Source organism: Blennius ocellaris (assembly GCF_963422515.1).
Source record: "Blennius ocellaris genome assembly, chromosome: 12".
Taxonomy (NCBI): domain Eukaryota; kingdom Metazoa; phylum Chordata; class Actinopteri; order Blenniiformes; family Blenniidae; genus Blennius; species Blennius ocellaris.
In genome coordinates, this window is record NC_137661.1 from 8,797,086 (window position 1) to 8,814,033 (window position 16,948).

The 16,948-nt window shown below is 40.8% G+C and overlaps 2 protein-coding genes across 2 annotated transcripts in view; both read left to right on the forward strand.

Moving 5' to 3' along the window:
• The first annotated feature begins 5,526 nt into the window (after positions 1–5,526).
• LOC308137262 (uncharacterized protein) lies at positions 5,527–7,739 on the forward strand. The gene is made up of 3 exons (XM_080505878.1): positions 5,527–6,341; positions 6,776–6,883; positions 7,041–7,739. The coding sequence occupies exons 1-3, from the start codon at positions 5,573–5,575 to the stop codon at positions 7,127–7,129; spliced, it is 966 nt and encodes a 321-aa protein (XP_080362004.1). The 5' UTR covers positions 5,527–5,572; the 3' UTR covers positions 7,130–7,739.
• Positions 7,740–10,013: 2,274 nt separating this feature from the next.
• The window catches only part of psmd1 (proteasome 26S subunit, non-ATPase 1), a 30,867-nt gene continuing 23,932 nt past the window's right edge, over positions 10,014–16,948 (forward strand). The window contains exons 1-16 of the mRNA XM_080505780.1: positions 10,014–10,169; positions 10,934–10,977; positions 11,158–11,231; positions 11,951–12,120; positions 12,319–12,527; positions 12,760–12,903; positions 13,708–13,928; positions 14,122–14,179; positions 14,273–14,407; positions 14,559–14,647; positions 14,741–14,819; positions 14,922–15,095; positions 15,221–15,332; positions 15,676–15,872; positions 16,172–16,267; positions 16,848–16,912. Of these exons, the coding sequence (XP_080361906.1) occupies positions 10,154–10,169; positions 10,934–10,977; positions 11,158–11,231; positions 11,951–12,120; positions 12,319–12,527; positions 12,760–12,903; positions 13,708–13,928; positions 14,122–14,179; positions 14,273–14,407; positions 14,559–14,647; positions 14,741–14,819; positions 14,922–15,095; positions 15,221–15,332; positions 15,676–15,872; positions 16,172–16,267; positions 16,848–16,912 (1,883 nt within the window). The 5' untranslated portion in view covers positions 10,014–10,153. The remainder of the gene's footprint in view (positions 10,170–10,933; positions 10,978–11,157; positions 11,232–11,950; positions 12,121–12,318; positions 12,528–12,759; positions 12,904–13,707; positions 13,929–14,121; positions 14,180–14,272; positions 14,408–14,558; positions 14,648–14,740; positions 14,820–14,921; positions 15,096–15,220; positions 15,333–15,675; positions 15,873–16,171; positions 16,268–16,847; positions 16,913–16,948) is intronic.

The following is a 16,948-nucleotide window of genomic DNA, read 5'->3' on the forward strand; positions in this document are numbered from 1 at the left end:
TTTTAACACTTTTCTTTTGTCTCCAGTCTGTTGAAGGACTGTCCCAGAGCCCAAGTCCCGCCCCCCCTGCTGCTCCTCCGACTCCGACTCCCACCCCCTCCACCTCCAGGTGAGTCCCACTGTCCACTTCTGGCTCTAAAAACACTTCTGGCTGTTTGTACCTACATGAACATCATTACATTCAGTTTATTTACCAGAGCTTTACTTCAAGCTCTGAGTCATTGCTCAGTGACAAAACCTCCGTTTATTAAGTGTCAGTGAGGCCTGACTGTGACTCACATGTTAGAGTGTAACACCAGACATCCTATTACATGTCGATTTGTGTTTGAAGTCTTCTTGAATGCTTGCTCTGAACATTTGTTTTTGGTTCCTGCAGGAAAAGAAAACGTCCTGACGATCACGAGCCGCACATTCGAAAACCCCCGAATGCCTTCATGCTCTATTTAAAAGAGCAGAGAGCCACCACTGCGGCAGCTCTCGGCACCAAGGGGAGTGCGGCCGTGAACGCCGAGGTCGGAAAGAGGGTGAGTTGTCGGCTCCTACATATTGGAGATACAAACTCCTTACTCATGTTTAGAAGCTGGCTTGTCGTTGTGTGTGCTGACAACGTGTTGTCGTCTCTCCACAGTGGAAGGCCATGTCACAAACAGAGCAGCAGCGGTATTACGACCTGGCCAAACTTGAGGCTCAGCTCCACCAGGAGAGGCATCCAGGCTGGTCGCCCGCCTCAAACTATGTAGGAACTCTCTCTTCACCTAAAACTCATAAATGCTCACAAGACGTCAATAAAACTGCTAAACAGTTTTTGTTTTTTTAATCAACTTAGTGATTAAACGTATTTTCTATTTTTAGGGCAAAAAACGACCGCGGAGGAGAGGGCGAAACAACCAGCCTCTCAATCCTCCTCCTCCACCAGTGATGCCTGTGGCATGGTTTTGGGTGGACAGCAATGGACACATCCATCAATTTCAAAACGTCGCCAGCTCCTAACGCAGCGAATCAATCGCTCCCCGCTGCCAGCCCACCGCAGCATTGACCATTTGAATAAAAAATAAAAAATTCACTGTCATTCTCTCATTTGTTTTTTTTCCCATATGACGAGTAGCATTCTTTTGTGCCTTATATTCGTTTTTTAAACCTGATGATTGTTGATGTTTTGTAGCACAAATGAAACTCACAAGTCCACAACAGTGGATAAACTTTATTTTGTGGTTTTTCTTCAAGTGTGTTTCTGCTAAGAGTCGTCGCTTCAGCTTCAGTGAACATGTTTTCTCGTCTACATTCCTATTTTAATTTGAACGCAGCATCATCTTTGCCACTTCTACTCCTCTTTTGTACCACTGATATTTACATGATGTGAATTTGACACTGAACATTGAGGCAATAGTTACGCAGTGCAGCAAACTGGACTCATAAACAAAAAGACATGAGTGATGAAATTGGAATCTAAAGCTAAAGAGAATAAGAAGCATGACAGCATTTCAAAGAACAACGTAATGAAATCCCCTCAGCGTGTTTAAAGAAAGCCTTTCAAACCAAATGTACCCATGAAGCTCTTCTTCTCGTCTTTTGTGATGCGGGTAGCCAAAGCCAGGCCGATCCCGGAGGAGCAGCCCGTGATGAGAACCACCTTCTGGTTCACTGTTGACCGCTCACGCTTTGTTTTGGATCTCCGACAGAAGACGACGGCCGAGAAGCAAGAGAAGTGGAAGGGAGGCACGATGTGGAGTCACTTTAAAAGCCGGCTCTTTAATCCACAAGTCTGCAACTCAGCAGATATGGCCGCATGCACAGGGCCTGAAGATGAGCTTCCAGCCTGGCCTCCCTCTGGCTTTTTGAGCTTCATCTAATATGAACAACACAGTGGAATAGGTTGTTTTTTTTAACCCCTTGGACTCGATTACAAAGCAGGGAAAAAGATGAAATATGAAAACCGGAAGCAAAGCTAAATTTCCTAAACTTTCCCATTAATGATTTTACACACTCATGTTGTTTGCATTTTATTATAAGCGCTCCACTTCCAAAGCAACACAAGTCTTTTATTGTTGAAAAATAGTGGAATATCATGTGTTGACTGTCATGGTTGTTGACATTATGTCTTTTTCAAAGCCCCAGACCAGAACCATAGCAGTTAACCAGCTTTGACCAGGTTTCTTTGTGTTGTTTCCACTAATATCAGTAGCAGCCGCTGTAGAACCAGCCGGTGAACATAGCAAGCTCCTCCCTTTGCTTCACGGTGGAGATGGGGACACCAGTACGGACGGAGGGGTCTGACTTCAGGTATTGTTCAGCTATGAGTACAGAAAAAAACTATTAGTAGGATGAAATCTCTCCCACACCAACTCTTCAGGTCATATCCATTAATTTCCCTTACCAATTTTAACTGCTCCTTGTTTCTCCTCCTCCCTGGAATCTTATCCGATCCAAACAAGAAGCTGATCAAGGAAAAGACCGGAGGAATTTAAGGAATCGTATAATCCAGAATGAAAAGTAATGTCAAGATAGTGAATAACAGTGGAGACATACCGTGGTCTTGGTGTCAAGAATCATGACATCGTCAGGAGCCAGGTCCGACTGTGATGTTTCACCAGGAACCTCCTCCACCGAGTCATAGAAACAAACACTTAGAATCTACAATTGTAGCCTGTCTATATGTTGTAAAGACTTAAAAACTGCAATGATAGTGATTTTGGCCTTTGACCTAATGGCCAGAACATATTAGATATTCATCTGCCCAATCAGGAGAAATTCCTTGAAGACTTTTTAAAGACGATACAGGAGCAGTAACCCAGACTGTAACTCTTCAAGGATTCAATATGTTAAAACTGTCCTCTTCTTTTACACAAAGTTTCCAAATACATATAACTTTTCCTTTCTTTTAGAAATCCTGTTAAAGTAAATATGTCGATGTCCTCTGGATGGCGCCATTACATTAAAATGCATTCTTACGTTTGGCTCGACTCACCAGTCCACAATGAGGGAAATATCAATAAGCTAGAAAGCCACACGAAGCTGTATTTAAACGTGGATTTTACAACTATAACACTAAAATGAGAGTATTCAGTACATGCAGCTTTTCTCACTTGTGATTTCTCAGTAAATACAAACTAAAGAGAGATGATGCAGCCGGAGACATACATAAAGATTTTTATAAACCAGTCATAAGGGTGAACTGCTTTTGTCCACAGGTGATTCCCCATTTAAAAGCAAGACAGAACATAAACTCTTTTCACAATAAAAACACTCATCCTGTGTTCTTTTATGTGAACATCCATGTTCAAAGCAGCTCAACGCTCAGCGTCTTCACGCGGTTTCTAATGCAGAAAGTAGAACGGTGGAGAACATCAGCAATTATGCCACAGATCAAGCTGCAATTTGAAACTAAAGGAGCCTCAGAGAGGTTCAAGTATTAATTTCAAAACATTGTAAATATTGAATTAGACAGCCTTTAACAAAAGAAAGCCCTGTAAAGTTATGTCAAAGAGCAATTGACTTTTATTTATTCGTTCTGATTAAACACTTCAAAGTAAAGTAGCAGATTACCATATATATATATATATATATATATATATATACGCACACACTCCCTCCATCTCTCTCTCTCTCTCTCTCTCTCTCTCTCTCTCCCCACCGGCTCACACACACCTCCACCCCGAGCTGGATATAGGTAATTAGAATCTGTTTTATTTGTTTTAATTGTAAATAAATATATTTGGAATCCTACTTGCTGTGTTCTTAATGTGCACACAGGTGAATGAAATGTCGACCTGTTCTGTGTCAAGAACTCCAGAATCCTTCAAGCTTTACTGTAACTTTTGCTAATTTGAATTATTTTAACTAATAATTCAAATTCCTAAATAATTGTTTTGTATATCTTATAAGTCGGATATAACTAAATTGGCTGTCATTTCCTGTTAAACAGGTGGTGCTCCTGAGGTATCTGATACTGATCAGATAAATTTTCAATAACATAATAACTGTCTTTGATAATTATTACTCATTTTTGATCACTCAAAATATAAATGGTACGATGTAATAACAATTTGATTCCAAAACATAGGGACATATATAAAACATAAAGCCACATTACAACATGTGAAAAGTGTCATTCTATATTATGAATTAAATACTACAGGGAGCTCCATGTTATCTTAAAGCACAAACAATGAGTTGCATCAAGCAGTTAATGGTTTAAGTCAGGAGACAAGCTGTCATCACATTTGTTTGGCGATCCCATATGTTCATGTCATGGAATTGGACATCTCGTATGAGGCAAAGCAAAATATTTTGAACAAATGTACTGAGCTTCTTTTTTCTTTTTCTTTCTTTTTTTTAGAGTTCACTTGGGCCTCCATGTGTCTTTCACTGTCCTGACTGAGCTGCTTGAAACTCAGCTCCTTCCTCTGCTGAACAAACAGGACAGTAAGTTGACTCTAAAAGGCACAACGCAAATGCTCACATGTGAATTTGGACACGACAAACCTCAAAAACTACTGTGGTAATTTCCAGTTCAGCTGAGTTGTAAATATATTATGAAAAACGAATTGTTTGAATGAACCACACAAAGCACACACCGCCCCTCTAATCATTGTCGAGCTAGTCTAAAGGTCAAAGGCTGAAATCTCTGTGTTGGTTTTGGTCAGACTTTACAACTTACTGCTTTTTGCTCAGTAAACAATGGTGCAATCACTCACATACTCAGCAGATGAAGCTATTTTATTTGCACAACACGTCAGTGGCACGTCAAACTGACAGCACCTTTAATTAAATAGGTGACCTGGGTGGATTAAAGGATTAGTCTGGGGAAACTCAACAAGGCAGTTGATGTAGTGGAGGGCTTCAGAGTGAAAGGCATATTTGGTTTTACATTGGCTGAAGCTACAAAAAGCAGATTAAATAAGAGTGGCTTATGTTTTCTTTTTTCTGCTTAAGTCTGCCTTTTCTTTGTCTCCTATTTTCTTTGTTTGGACAGGAATATACTGTACTGAAGATGAACTGGGATTCTTTGCAAGTAGTGACAATAAGGAGAGTGACCTCAGAACTCTGAGAGTTCACCATCCATAATTTCCCCCATGCCTTTCATTAAGCTAAACAATATTGTTTCATGTTATGTGAACTATTTCCAGAGTACTTTCCCTGGTGGTGATTGTCTATGTGAAATGCTTTTTTTTAACGAGGATATAACTAAAGATACAAGAAGATAGAATGATGTGGTAAAAATAAAGGACTGATTTAGAAAAAAGAAATGTATATTAATTATATTAAAATATATTCTACTTGGCAAGAATTAATCCAGCTGTATTTTGAAATCAACCTCTTTTATTTAGTTATCCATTAAAGATTAACTTCATTATCTTGCAACAGACTTGCGTTGCAGGCGATTTATGACGGATAGCTCCGCCCACCTGGCGGGCCATCCAATAGGAACCCGGCGCGAGCCTTCAACCCCACCCCCACCCGTCGTCTCCCATTGGTCATCTTCGCGACCGTGAGGAAGTTTGCTCTGCGGAGGCTTTGGAAGGTGGTTTGGACATGGCGAGGCGCTGATAGTAAATAAAACAATCGCGCAGGGATGGCGGACACCGTGGAGGACACGCTGCCCGCGCACGAGACGGAGTTCGAGGAGCTCGTGGAGCGGATTGGAGGCAAAGAGAAGATTTATCTGGTCAGTGACGCCTGTGGCGGTACCGACGAGGACGCAGGCGACCCGACGATGTTGCAGGAGTTCTTACGCGACATGTTCCACGACAGCAGCTTCGTCAGTTGTTTACAGCCGCGCTGTACCTCTCCGCCGGGCAGTCGCGGCAACACCGCGCCATCCAGCTGCAAACCCGAGTCTGCGAAAAGCAACGAGATCCCTCTCTCCGGGAAGACCGGGGGCTTGGCTCCGTGCGGCGGTCCGGCTGGAGGAGGAGGGGGGGGCGGTGAGGAGAAGCGCACGACGCCAAACGGGAACGCGCCGAGGACGGCGACGCGGCGGTCCAACGTTTACAGCTCCAAGAGAGCCATCGACTCCCCGGTCGTCGTCTTCCTCTTCAGACAGACGTTTGTCTCCCGTGGTCCAAACGAGGTCTGCCTGAAGGAGATCCTGAAGGACGTGAGGGCGCGCACGAGACGTGCCGCGGCGGCTCGGCCCGCTCTCATTGGATTAATACGCACCAGACAAGAAAGTGCCGAGACGCACGAGTGCGCCCAACTTCTGGAGAGTCTGATGCGCTCCGTGTTCCACAGGCACTCACCAGAAACGATATGGGTTGGCTGTTTCGTCCCGATGACCGATGCCAAAGTGCTCAGCATCAAGAAAAACGCTTGCAAAGTCATTTGCTCGTCCCAAACAGCAGGTGTAATAACATGCATCTGACACAATACGTACACTCTACACTTTGCCATGGCTGGTCGATTTATTAAACCTACTAGTTTGAACTTTAACGTTCCTATTTGATTGCAAAGCTTAAAATGTCAGAACCAGTGTGAAATATAGGACATTGTGGTAGTTCAAACACCTTTGCTCAAAGGTGGAAAACTCACTAATAGGCACTGTTTTGGTTGGAATTGCTGTGGGAGTGTCTGGCAAACACAGTAAAGATGTCATAAGTGCACACTATTGGTCTATTGTGTATGTTAGTCCATGACATTCATAAGACCACACATTTTTACCCTCATTCTTTCTTCCCAGGCTTGGCTTCAAAAGCCCGGGAACAAAGAGACCATTCATGAAATAATCAAGCCCTCGGATAAACTGCCAACTTGTTGAATGCTAATTATTCCCTTTCAGATGATACCGGGGACAGAGCCGACCCGTTTTTGTGGCCATTTCAATGTTGGCTCAAGTCTCATAGAAGAGGAGCTGGAGGCCAGGCCAACAACTCTTCAAGCACAAGAGGTGGTGTCCTCCCTGAAGTTCACTCCTCACAGGGTTTCATCCCGGCATATAAAAGCTTCCACTCACAGCCAACTCGTTGCTTGACTAGCTCAACAATACAATTAATATCATTTTTACTTTCATTTATGTTCTTATATTTTATTTAAATTTTTTTCAGGTGACTGTACTGAAGAAGACGTTCCTTTAAAAACAAGTGCCTCACCTGCTCAGCGTCATGTGAATGGACAGCAAGCGGAAGCCACCTGATGTTGGGAACACATGATATGCAGGCCTGCAACAGTGGACCATCATGTTTTTACTATGAGAAGAATATAGGAGCTACTCGGCCTCACCAAATGCTACAAGTCTTTATAAGTTGTTTCTTGTGCTGAGCTAATATATTGATCAATAGTCAAACCTGCTGCCATGTTGCTTTCATATCGTTAACGATTGTTAGAGATGAAGCGATTTTAATTGTATTGTAGACTGATCATCAGTTTTATACTGCTGCTTTTTAAAGAGACTCTCTAGTGATACGTGGCTTGGCTCAAGTAGTTCTCTCACATGAGGCGCATGAGTAAAGCACTGGACTGGATTGCCAAGAGGAGTAAATGGGTGCTGCTCAAATAACTCCGGGGTCACTCTGCCAGTTGTTTTGTGCTAATTGGAATCAAGGGTTATCTTAAGTTTAAACACTTCTAAAGCACAATATCATCTGACATGTAAAGGGTCTTGACGGTGGGCCAAGCTTTATAACTGTGCCTGACTCTTCAAAAGGCCTTTGTGTCATGAGATATTTTGAAACCACACATGAAGTTTTCGGATTTGAGGTGTTTCGTATTTTTAGTTATTGTTGCGTTGAAGTATCATACAGATCATGTTTGTCCAAATGCTATTGTTTACTTGCAAACATGTATACGCTGCACATACAACAGGGAAGAGAATAGAAAGCCTAACTTGTTTCAAATAATAGTATTTTCTTTCATTCTCACTTTTTTTGGGATTGTACCTTATGTAAGTACTGTCGAAACTAAACAAAAAGAAAAACCTGCTAGTCACTGTGAGTGTATTTATATGTGCTAGCCTACTGGTATATCATTTCAAATTAATAAATAAATGTCTGTGTGCAGCCCTTTTAAAAATACACACAAAAAGGTTTTTTTCACCTAAATATAAAAATGTCAACTATGAAAGGTACTTGTAGAGATTACAACTGGTGTATGAAACTCTGCTGGTTTGTCACTAAAGTACAAAGGAAGTTATCAGCATTTATTAGAATTCTTCAACGAGACAACAAAGACTACATGCTGCTTTGCTTTTATTGTTAATATCATAATATTGCAATAGTACATTTTATAATTGTTTGTTATTAATGTGTTATGCTACCAAGCACAATTTAAATGTCTACATTTTAAGATAAGATAAGGCAGACTTTAACATCCCACATGTGGGAATAAGAATTAGCAATAAAAGATTTTAAACACAATAAATAAATGAACAAGCGAACAGCAGACTTTTCAAAACGAAAAAAAAAAATGAAAAGATTATCTTAGGCCAATGGTTTTAAATGGTTTAATTACCTTAATATTCCAAAGAAACACCGACTGACCCCTGCATAAAATATAGCAGATAGAATCACAGTGTAAAAAAAAAAAGCCCTTAACTGACTCCTCAGCAGGTGGAGTCCGCATTAGTCCCTGTTTTACTGGACGTCTCAGTCATTTGTATCATTCAGCTTATTATTGTGGGGAACACTCACCCAGAGTCCACTGTGTCAGTATCAAACCTTTGTGTACTGGATATGTGAAGGAGTGTAGTTTTCTTCTGAAGTCTGTCACTCGCTCCTTTGTCTTACTAGGGTTTATTACAAAGTGGTTATAATCACACCAGCATCACCAACGAAAAGGGGATAATGACAACCATATACTTTGGGTCTTTTCCCTCTGAGATCATCCAAAGATAGCTGCATCATCAGAATCCATCGAGAAGTGGCAGCTTGGGTTGTGGTGGACATCCGACATCTCAAAAGGAAACAAGGAAGCAGAAAGTACTGTACACTGTTAATAGGCTGCAGTTGGACAGGTTATACAGCTACCATTACAAGTGTTACTCTCGCATCATATTTTGAATGCACGTTCCTTTATCATTAAGAGTTCATCAGCTTTACATTGATTTATTTTTACATTTAATTCCTACACCTGAAGCACTTTGAGCTGCACTTTATATGTTATTACTGATAATTTTATGTCTATTTTTCCACTGGAAATACTGACAAGTTGACCCCAGTTTGTGAATTGGAACTTGTGACACAGTGGTTACAACTCTCACCTCAAAGCAAGAGGTCATAGGTTCAAGTGCTCGCTGGGCCTTTCTGTATGGGGTTTCCTCGAGGTACTCCAGTTTTCTTCCCACAGTCCAAAAACATGCTTCTGACCATGGTCTCTTGGTGTAATTGTGAGTGTGGTTGTCTATCTCTTTTTTTCCCCTCCATTCATTGCATGTCAGAAAAGGATGGATTTCCTTTTTTATTAATTTTTTTTTATTGAGTTGTCCATCTCTAGTGTTTACAGTGTGATGGACTAATGTCCAGGTTGTACCCTGCCTTTTGCCAAACTTGGTGGGGATTGGCTCCAGCGCCCACGAACCTGCACATGGTGTATATATATATATATATATATATATATATATATATATATATATATATATATATATATATATATATATATATATATATATATATATATATATATATATATATATATATATATATATATATAACTACTGCATTGCTTTTAACTCCGTAAAAAACGCCGCGTGCCATCTACTTTTTCTTTTCTCACTTATATATTACCGCCTAACATATTTGCATAATATTGCCCGGTCGAATGTGGCCGGTCCAGTGACGTAGCGTCTCTGCGTCAAAACGCTGTTTCACGGTATGCTCAGATTGATAATGCCTGTCTATAATTGTGAAAATGAAAAACAAGCCAACAATTCCAACAACTTTCGAAAAAAGTGCTATTCCATGTTACCAACAAGACGTACATGTAGTTGAGTTGAACATGTCAAATACCATGCTTGTAAGTGTCTTTTTTTTATACAGGCAAAGAAAAAGCCACCGCCCTGGTCCTAGTCCTTGGGACAAAAAGAAGTTAGCAGTTCTATGCTGTGTGCTACCGTTGTACAATTCTACAACCAATCTGGTTTCCTTCTCCTACAACCAAGGTTTTACGGACATTCACAGTCGAGCCACGGTCGTGAGGCTGACGGGTTTGGAAAAAGAAGCCAGTCATGATAACATCTGCCGGTAAGTCGCAGAAGGCGTCTTTATTTTGTAGCTTTAACTTCAGCTAGCTTGCCATTGATTTAGCTGAGTCACACGGCTAATGTGGCGGATGTCAGTTGTTACTTCAGTAACAGCAACCGACAAATAAAATGGGTTTCTTAAATATTCCACGTTTGTAGCGTACATTGAATTGACCACGTAACGTTTTCGTTCATTCATGGTTTCTTCAACAAATTGTTCTTCAAGCGTCCCAAGTCGTAATGCTAATCCTAACATTTTGTATCGACTATTATTGCACTACTGGAATTTCCACGATAATCCGAGGAATCTTCACATTTCAACCCACTTAATGTATCTCTGAAAACACAATTGTTGTACGAGCGTGACACCAATGTGTTCTATATATAAACCTCAAACTTCTCTAACAAAACATAAAAACAAACCAAACAGTGTGACCCAGTTTGTTTTTTTTCGATCGAGAAGTTCCATAAGCACTCTGCATTTGTAATATATCTAATTCGCAATAACAGGGTAGTATATAATTAGTTGTTTCGTAAAACAACTTGTGACTTATTCTGTATTTATGTTGCAAGAAATGTTTCATGAAAAACACAGTCTACAAGTTCTATTGTGAATATTCTATCATCTAAATTAATCTCTCTCTCTCTCTCTCTCTCTCTCTCTCTCTCTCTCTCTCTCTCTCTCTCTCTCTCTCTCTCTCTCTCTCTCTCTCTCTCTCTCTCTCTCTCTCTCTCTCTCTCTCTCTCTCTCTCTCTCTCTCTCAGCTGGGATTATTTCGCTCCTTGATGAGGAGGAACCGCAGCTCAAGGTAAATATTGATTCCACAATAATTTGCTAGGTGTCTAATGATATATAGCTTGTTTTTGGTAGGGTTGACCTCGCTGTAAAGTCACCTGTCATTGTTCACATATTGACCATCAAGTAGTTTGACTCGAGTTAAAAAAATGTTTAATAAAATAGATAAATTTGATTGTGCTTTTGCTCACAGGAGTTTGCTCTGCATAAGCTGGACTCCATTGTGAATGACTTCTGGGCTGAGATTTCAGGATCTGTTGATAAGATGTGAGTACCATTTATTTTTGATCCAGTATTGCAACTATGCTTTAAATGTCTTTCTGTGTCCCTACCGTCACAGTTACAGACTTACTGTTTCTTGGGAGGTTGATCATAGGACTGCAATATGAACCATTACTTTCAGGATAGTTGCCCTATCAGAATCATAATTCTTGTCTTTTTTGAGTTTTTTTTATTTATTTATTTTATACCACTGCATTCATTTAATTGCTAGTTATAACTACCAATGTCCCAGTATCAATAGAACAAGGAAGACTTCTGTGTTAGGGGGGCTTGCATCAAGATCAGAGACCAAAAACTCTGATTGGGACATCTCTAGTTATCTAGTTATAAAATGTACATTGGCAATTCTTTTTTTTCTTTTTTTCGTGTTATTTTTAACAGAAAAATGCATTTTCATTATACGTATGATGACATGTGTTATGTTGTCAAGTGTTCATACATGTTTGACTGTAATGTTTGATGCAGGAATAAAGCTAAGTATTTCAAGTAATAGTTTATTTTATTTTATTCTTCTATGTAAATCAAGCCCAGCCTATCGGTGTCAACTAAAATATGACAATAGTGTTTCTTAAGCTGAGCTAATTTTGGCTGGTTTTATCTGATCTGCCAAAAAAACAAGTTTGTTGGTTTTCGTAAGTTGTTTTTTTGCTTGTTTTTTTTGTCTTGTGTAAAATGCAATTGTCTGTCTCCTTGTCTCCTCACAGCGAGGTCCTTTATGAGGATGAGACGTTTCGGAGCAGGGCGTTTGCTGCTTTGGTGGCTTCCAAAGTGTTCTATCACCTTGGAGCCTTTGAGGAATCCCTAAACTATGCCCTTGGTGCTGGAGAGCTTTTCAGTGTCACAGATGACTCTGAGTATGTGGAGACCATCATTGGTGAGTGGCTGACCACAAAGAGTGCAGCTGTGCTGCTGTCTTGTGTTCATTACCAGTATAAATCCAATATTAATAGATAATGTAATTTTACATTCTGTGTTTGCCTATGCTTGGGTTTTGAGGGGAAAACACCATATAAGAGTTTATTTACAATGTATGTCTATTGACAAATCTAAACACGTTTTTTGCCTGTTGCAGCAAAATGCATTGACCATTACACCAAGCTGCGGGTGGAGAACGCTGAGCTCCCAGAGGATGAGGAGAAGAAGAGCATTGACCCCCGTCTGGAGGGCATTGTCAATAAGATGTTTCTGCGTTGCCTGGACGATCACAAGTATAAACAGGCCATTGGCATTGCCTTGGAGACCAGGCGTCTGGATACGTTTGAGAAAACCATCTTGGAATCGGTTAGTATTTTTTTCTCTTTCCATCTTGTGTAATATCTCCTGTGAGCTTTATAATCGAAGTAATATAAAATAGAGAAACGTGACATTTATATTCACCATTGACTTGTCTGTTTAAATCATCAGATGTATAAGTGATTGCTCCTGTTATTACGACATTGTATGACTCTGATTGTATTTCCTCCTTAACATGAAAGCATATTCATTATTGTGAACCTCTTTCCTCGTCCTACAGAATGATGTGAGTGGCCTCCTTGCCTACAGCCTGAAGGTGTGCATGTCCCTGATGCAGAACAAGAAGTTCCGTAATGAAGTGCTGAGGGTGCTTGTCAAACTCTACATGAACCTGGAAAAGCCCGATTTCATCAACGTTTGTCAGGTAGCCTACTAAACTGCAAAATACAACTTTATATGTGTTATGTGATTTCTCATGCTCCATCTTAGCCCTGCTCTGGCTTTCAGATAAATGAAAAGTTTTTGACTGATTTGTTGTTTGTGACATTTTTTGTTTGATTGCATGTGTCTTGATGGGATGTCTCTCATATTTCTGGTGCCTCAGATGTTAGCATATTTACTGCGTTGTTGTAATCCTGGTATCGACAATGGTATGACCAGCGATTTATGTCAGTTTTGCTGAAGACATTAATGGGGAAGCTTTCTTTTTGAGAGCCCTTTTTGTTTTGATCAGACAATTCCACAACTCTTCTGGTAATGTCCAGACAGATGTGCTCTCTGGTTGTCGCTTTTAGCCTCATAAACTATTTTACACATTTCTTTAAAATGCTCCAATGTACCTTGTAACACATGAATACATGAATGCAATCAAACAAGACCAAAAAATACTACTGTTTGGTTTGTTTTTATGTGTCGTTGGAGAAGTTTGAGGTTTATATATACAACATATTGGTGTCAAGCTCGTACAACAGTTGTGTTTTCAGAGACGCATTAAGCCACAATGAAATTCATTAACTTGAATGGACTCGATTTGATTAAGAGCCACTGAGCAACAAAAGAGTCCATAAACCTTTTGATGCAAAATGTGTGCAGGCATTCCCAGGATGTTTCATGTATTATAATGTTTTGTAAATTGTCCGTATGGGTTTTCTGCTATATAAACCAGCACTGTCATTTCCAACATGGTCGGTGAAACACATCGCTAACTTTTCTCTCCTCTCCACTTCAGTGCCTGATATTCCTAGACGACCCACAGGCTGTGAGTGACATCCTTGAAAAGCTGGTGAAGGAGGACAACCTGCTGATGGCCTACCAGATCTGCTTTGACCTTTATGAGAGCGCCAGCCAGCAGTTCCTCTCCTCCGTCATCCAGAACTTGCGCACTGTTGGAACACCTATTCCTGCAGTTCCTGGCTCTACGAATACAGGCACCGTGCCTGTACCAGACAGGTAGGCTCAGGACCAAACTCAGCAAACAACCAGCCTTTCCTCCTTTTTCCCCATAGTTTTCTCCTTCCGAGTGATTTTGTATTGAGATATTTAATTAAGTCTGCGAAAATGTTTGTACATGGTTAAAATTAAGCTTCTTTTGTTAATGTGACGCTGATTTTTTATTTTTTATTTTTTTGCGTTTATGTTCCAGTGATGCGATGGAGACGGATGAGAAGCCCGGCAGTTCCCCTGCTGGAAAGTCGGAAACGGTTCGTGTCTCGACTTGTTTTGAACTGTTTAACCTGCGTCTGAATGGAGCAATTTCAGTTTGATTGTCAAATCACCTTTTTCTGTCTTTGTAGAAAGAGAAAGACGAGCCAAAAGACCAGAACGCCAAGATGATCAAGATCCTCAGTGGGGAGATGGCCATTGAGCTGCACCTGCAGTTCCTAATCCGAAATAACAACACAGATCTGATGATTCTCAAAAACACAAAGGTAATGTGGTTTGACAGTGAAATAATTACTTGGTGAATATAAATGAATGTGAGTAATTGTTTGAATCTGATGAAGGGCGCAAAGTCTGCAGCGACATTTTGTTTGAGTTTGAATTGTTTATTAATTCATCTATCTAATTTCCTTCCTCCAGGACGCAGTTCGAAATTCAGTGTGCCACACAGCGACAGTTATAGCCAACTCTTTCATGCACACGGGAACCACAAGTGACCAGTTCCTCAGGTTACCCTGCTTTTTATGTTTTTGATGAGCAGACAAAAACAAAATAAAAAAACAGTCATTCTTATATGCCTGACAATTTTTTGTCCTTTTTAGAGAAAACCTAGAATGGCTAGCCAGAGCCACAAACTGGGCAAAGTTCACCGCCACAGCGAGCCTGGGGGTCATTCACAAGGTAGGGTTGTGGCTGGCAGTCGTCAAATAAAACCAGTTGAAAATCATGTGTCCCATGATGTCTTATTTCATTTTTGTAAAAATGTCATGCTGGGGATTTCAGGGTCATGAAAAAGAAGCACTCCAGCTCATGGCTACCTACTTGCCCAAAGACACATCTCCTGGGTCTGCATACCAGGAAGGAGGAGGCCTGTACGCTCTGGGACTCATTCATGCCAACCATGGTGGAGACATCATCGACTACCTGCTTAGTCAACTAAAGAATGCCAGCAATGATGTGAGCCTTTCTTCATTCAAAAAATCTGTTTGAAGTCACCGTGCCAGTTAACTAATTCATATTCTCCCTGACCGTCCTTGATGGGTTTTTTTTTTCTTTCCTTAATGTTTTCTTTCCCCCCGCAGATCGTCCGCCATGGTGGTGCCCTTGGCCTGGGTTTGGCTGCACTGGGCACAGCCAGGCAGGATGTTTACGACCTACTCAAGTCAAACCTTTACCAGGATGATGCTGTAACTGGTGCGTAGACATTAACGAACGAGACGATTTCCTGGGTCACTCTCCATCTGTTTCCACAACTTTATTCCCATTGTGTTGGAGCAGAAATTAAAATCTCTGTAATGTTATGCCCTCAACTTATATTTTGATTAGCGTAGCATAGAAATTGGGCACTCGACGATGAAAAATGAAATGCACTGATGTGCTTTTTTATTTCCTTGAAAAGTATGCTTTTAGATTTTTAAAAGTATGGATGGATGACGAGTCTAAGACCCTTGTTGCTTATTTTTATGTTAATCTCGTTTTTAAAAGGCTAAAATCCAAATGGAGGCGTTCTAAAACGGCATTTCCCCATGTCTCCCAGGTGAAGCAGCTGGTTTGGCTTTGGGTCTGGTCATGTTGGGCTCCAAGTCAGCTCAGGCAATCGAGGACATGGTGGGCTACGCTCAGGAGACGCAGCACGAGAAGATCCTGCGTGGCCTGGCGGTGGGAATCGCCATGGTCATGTATGGGCGCATGGAGGAGGCTGATGCCCTCATTGAAAGCCTCTGCAGAGACAAGGTATCACTGAAAAGCACTGACAGAGCAAGCCTTTAACACGATACAGTTGGAGTTCTTTCCTTCTCAAAAAGGTTAATGTCACTGCCTTCATGAAACCTGAATTTTCAACGTGCAATCGTTTGGTGTATTATGTTCTGTATGTACATTTATTACCCACGTTCATGCGCCTCTTCCTCTGTCGCGCGTGTCAGAAACCGTTCCGTAATCTAGCTGCGGGACCAGTTGAGGTTTTGTTGTTTTTAGTTTTGCATCGACATGGAAAGTCTTGCAGCGTTCTGTTTTCTCACCGTCAATGACAGGACCCCATCCTGAGGCGCTCTGGTATGTACACTGTGGGAATGGCCTACTGCGGCTCCGGGAACAACAAGGCTATCAGACGGCTTCTGCATGTCGCTGTGAGTGTCTCGCTCATTACTGTTTGAAGCATTTTCATTGACAGGGGACCTTTTTGTCTCAGTGATAGTGAAGCAGTTTCCATGAACGGATGCCACTGGGTTTGTAAATAGTGCTCCTGATTTGAGTGTTTTTGCCAGGATTTCTGACTCATTTGTATTTGCAGTCATAAATGTGATGATTATTTGTAGCAATGTGTTGAGGTTTAATAACAATTGCATTTAATGCAATAAAACCTTTATTGAATTGAATGCAAAGAATGAAAGTCTTACATTCAGGAGAAATCGTGCAAAACTTCTATGATTCAGAGGTAGAAAGATTTTAGATTGAGACGCATCAAATTCATTGTTGTAGACAAAAGAATAATTGCATGCAACTGACTTTTCGCCCATCCCATAGTTCCAGATTTTGAACAGTTTGTCCACCAGGTGGCAGCTTGTGCAAGCTAACTGTATTCAAGCGTATTCAAGATACTGGAGTATTCTGTTTTCTGTGTAATGCAAGAGACCTACATCATGAGTATTACATTTAATCTTAATATAATTTTTTGGTGATTTGACTGGTGTTCTTATTGCATTAAAGGTAAGTGACGTCAACGATGATGTCAGAAGGGCGGCCGTCGAGTCCATCGGCTTCATCCTGTTCAGGTAGGAATCAAACTTAATTCCTTAAACTGAGTGAAC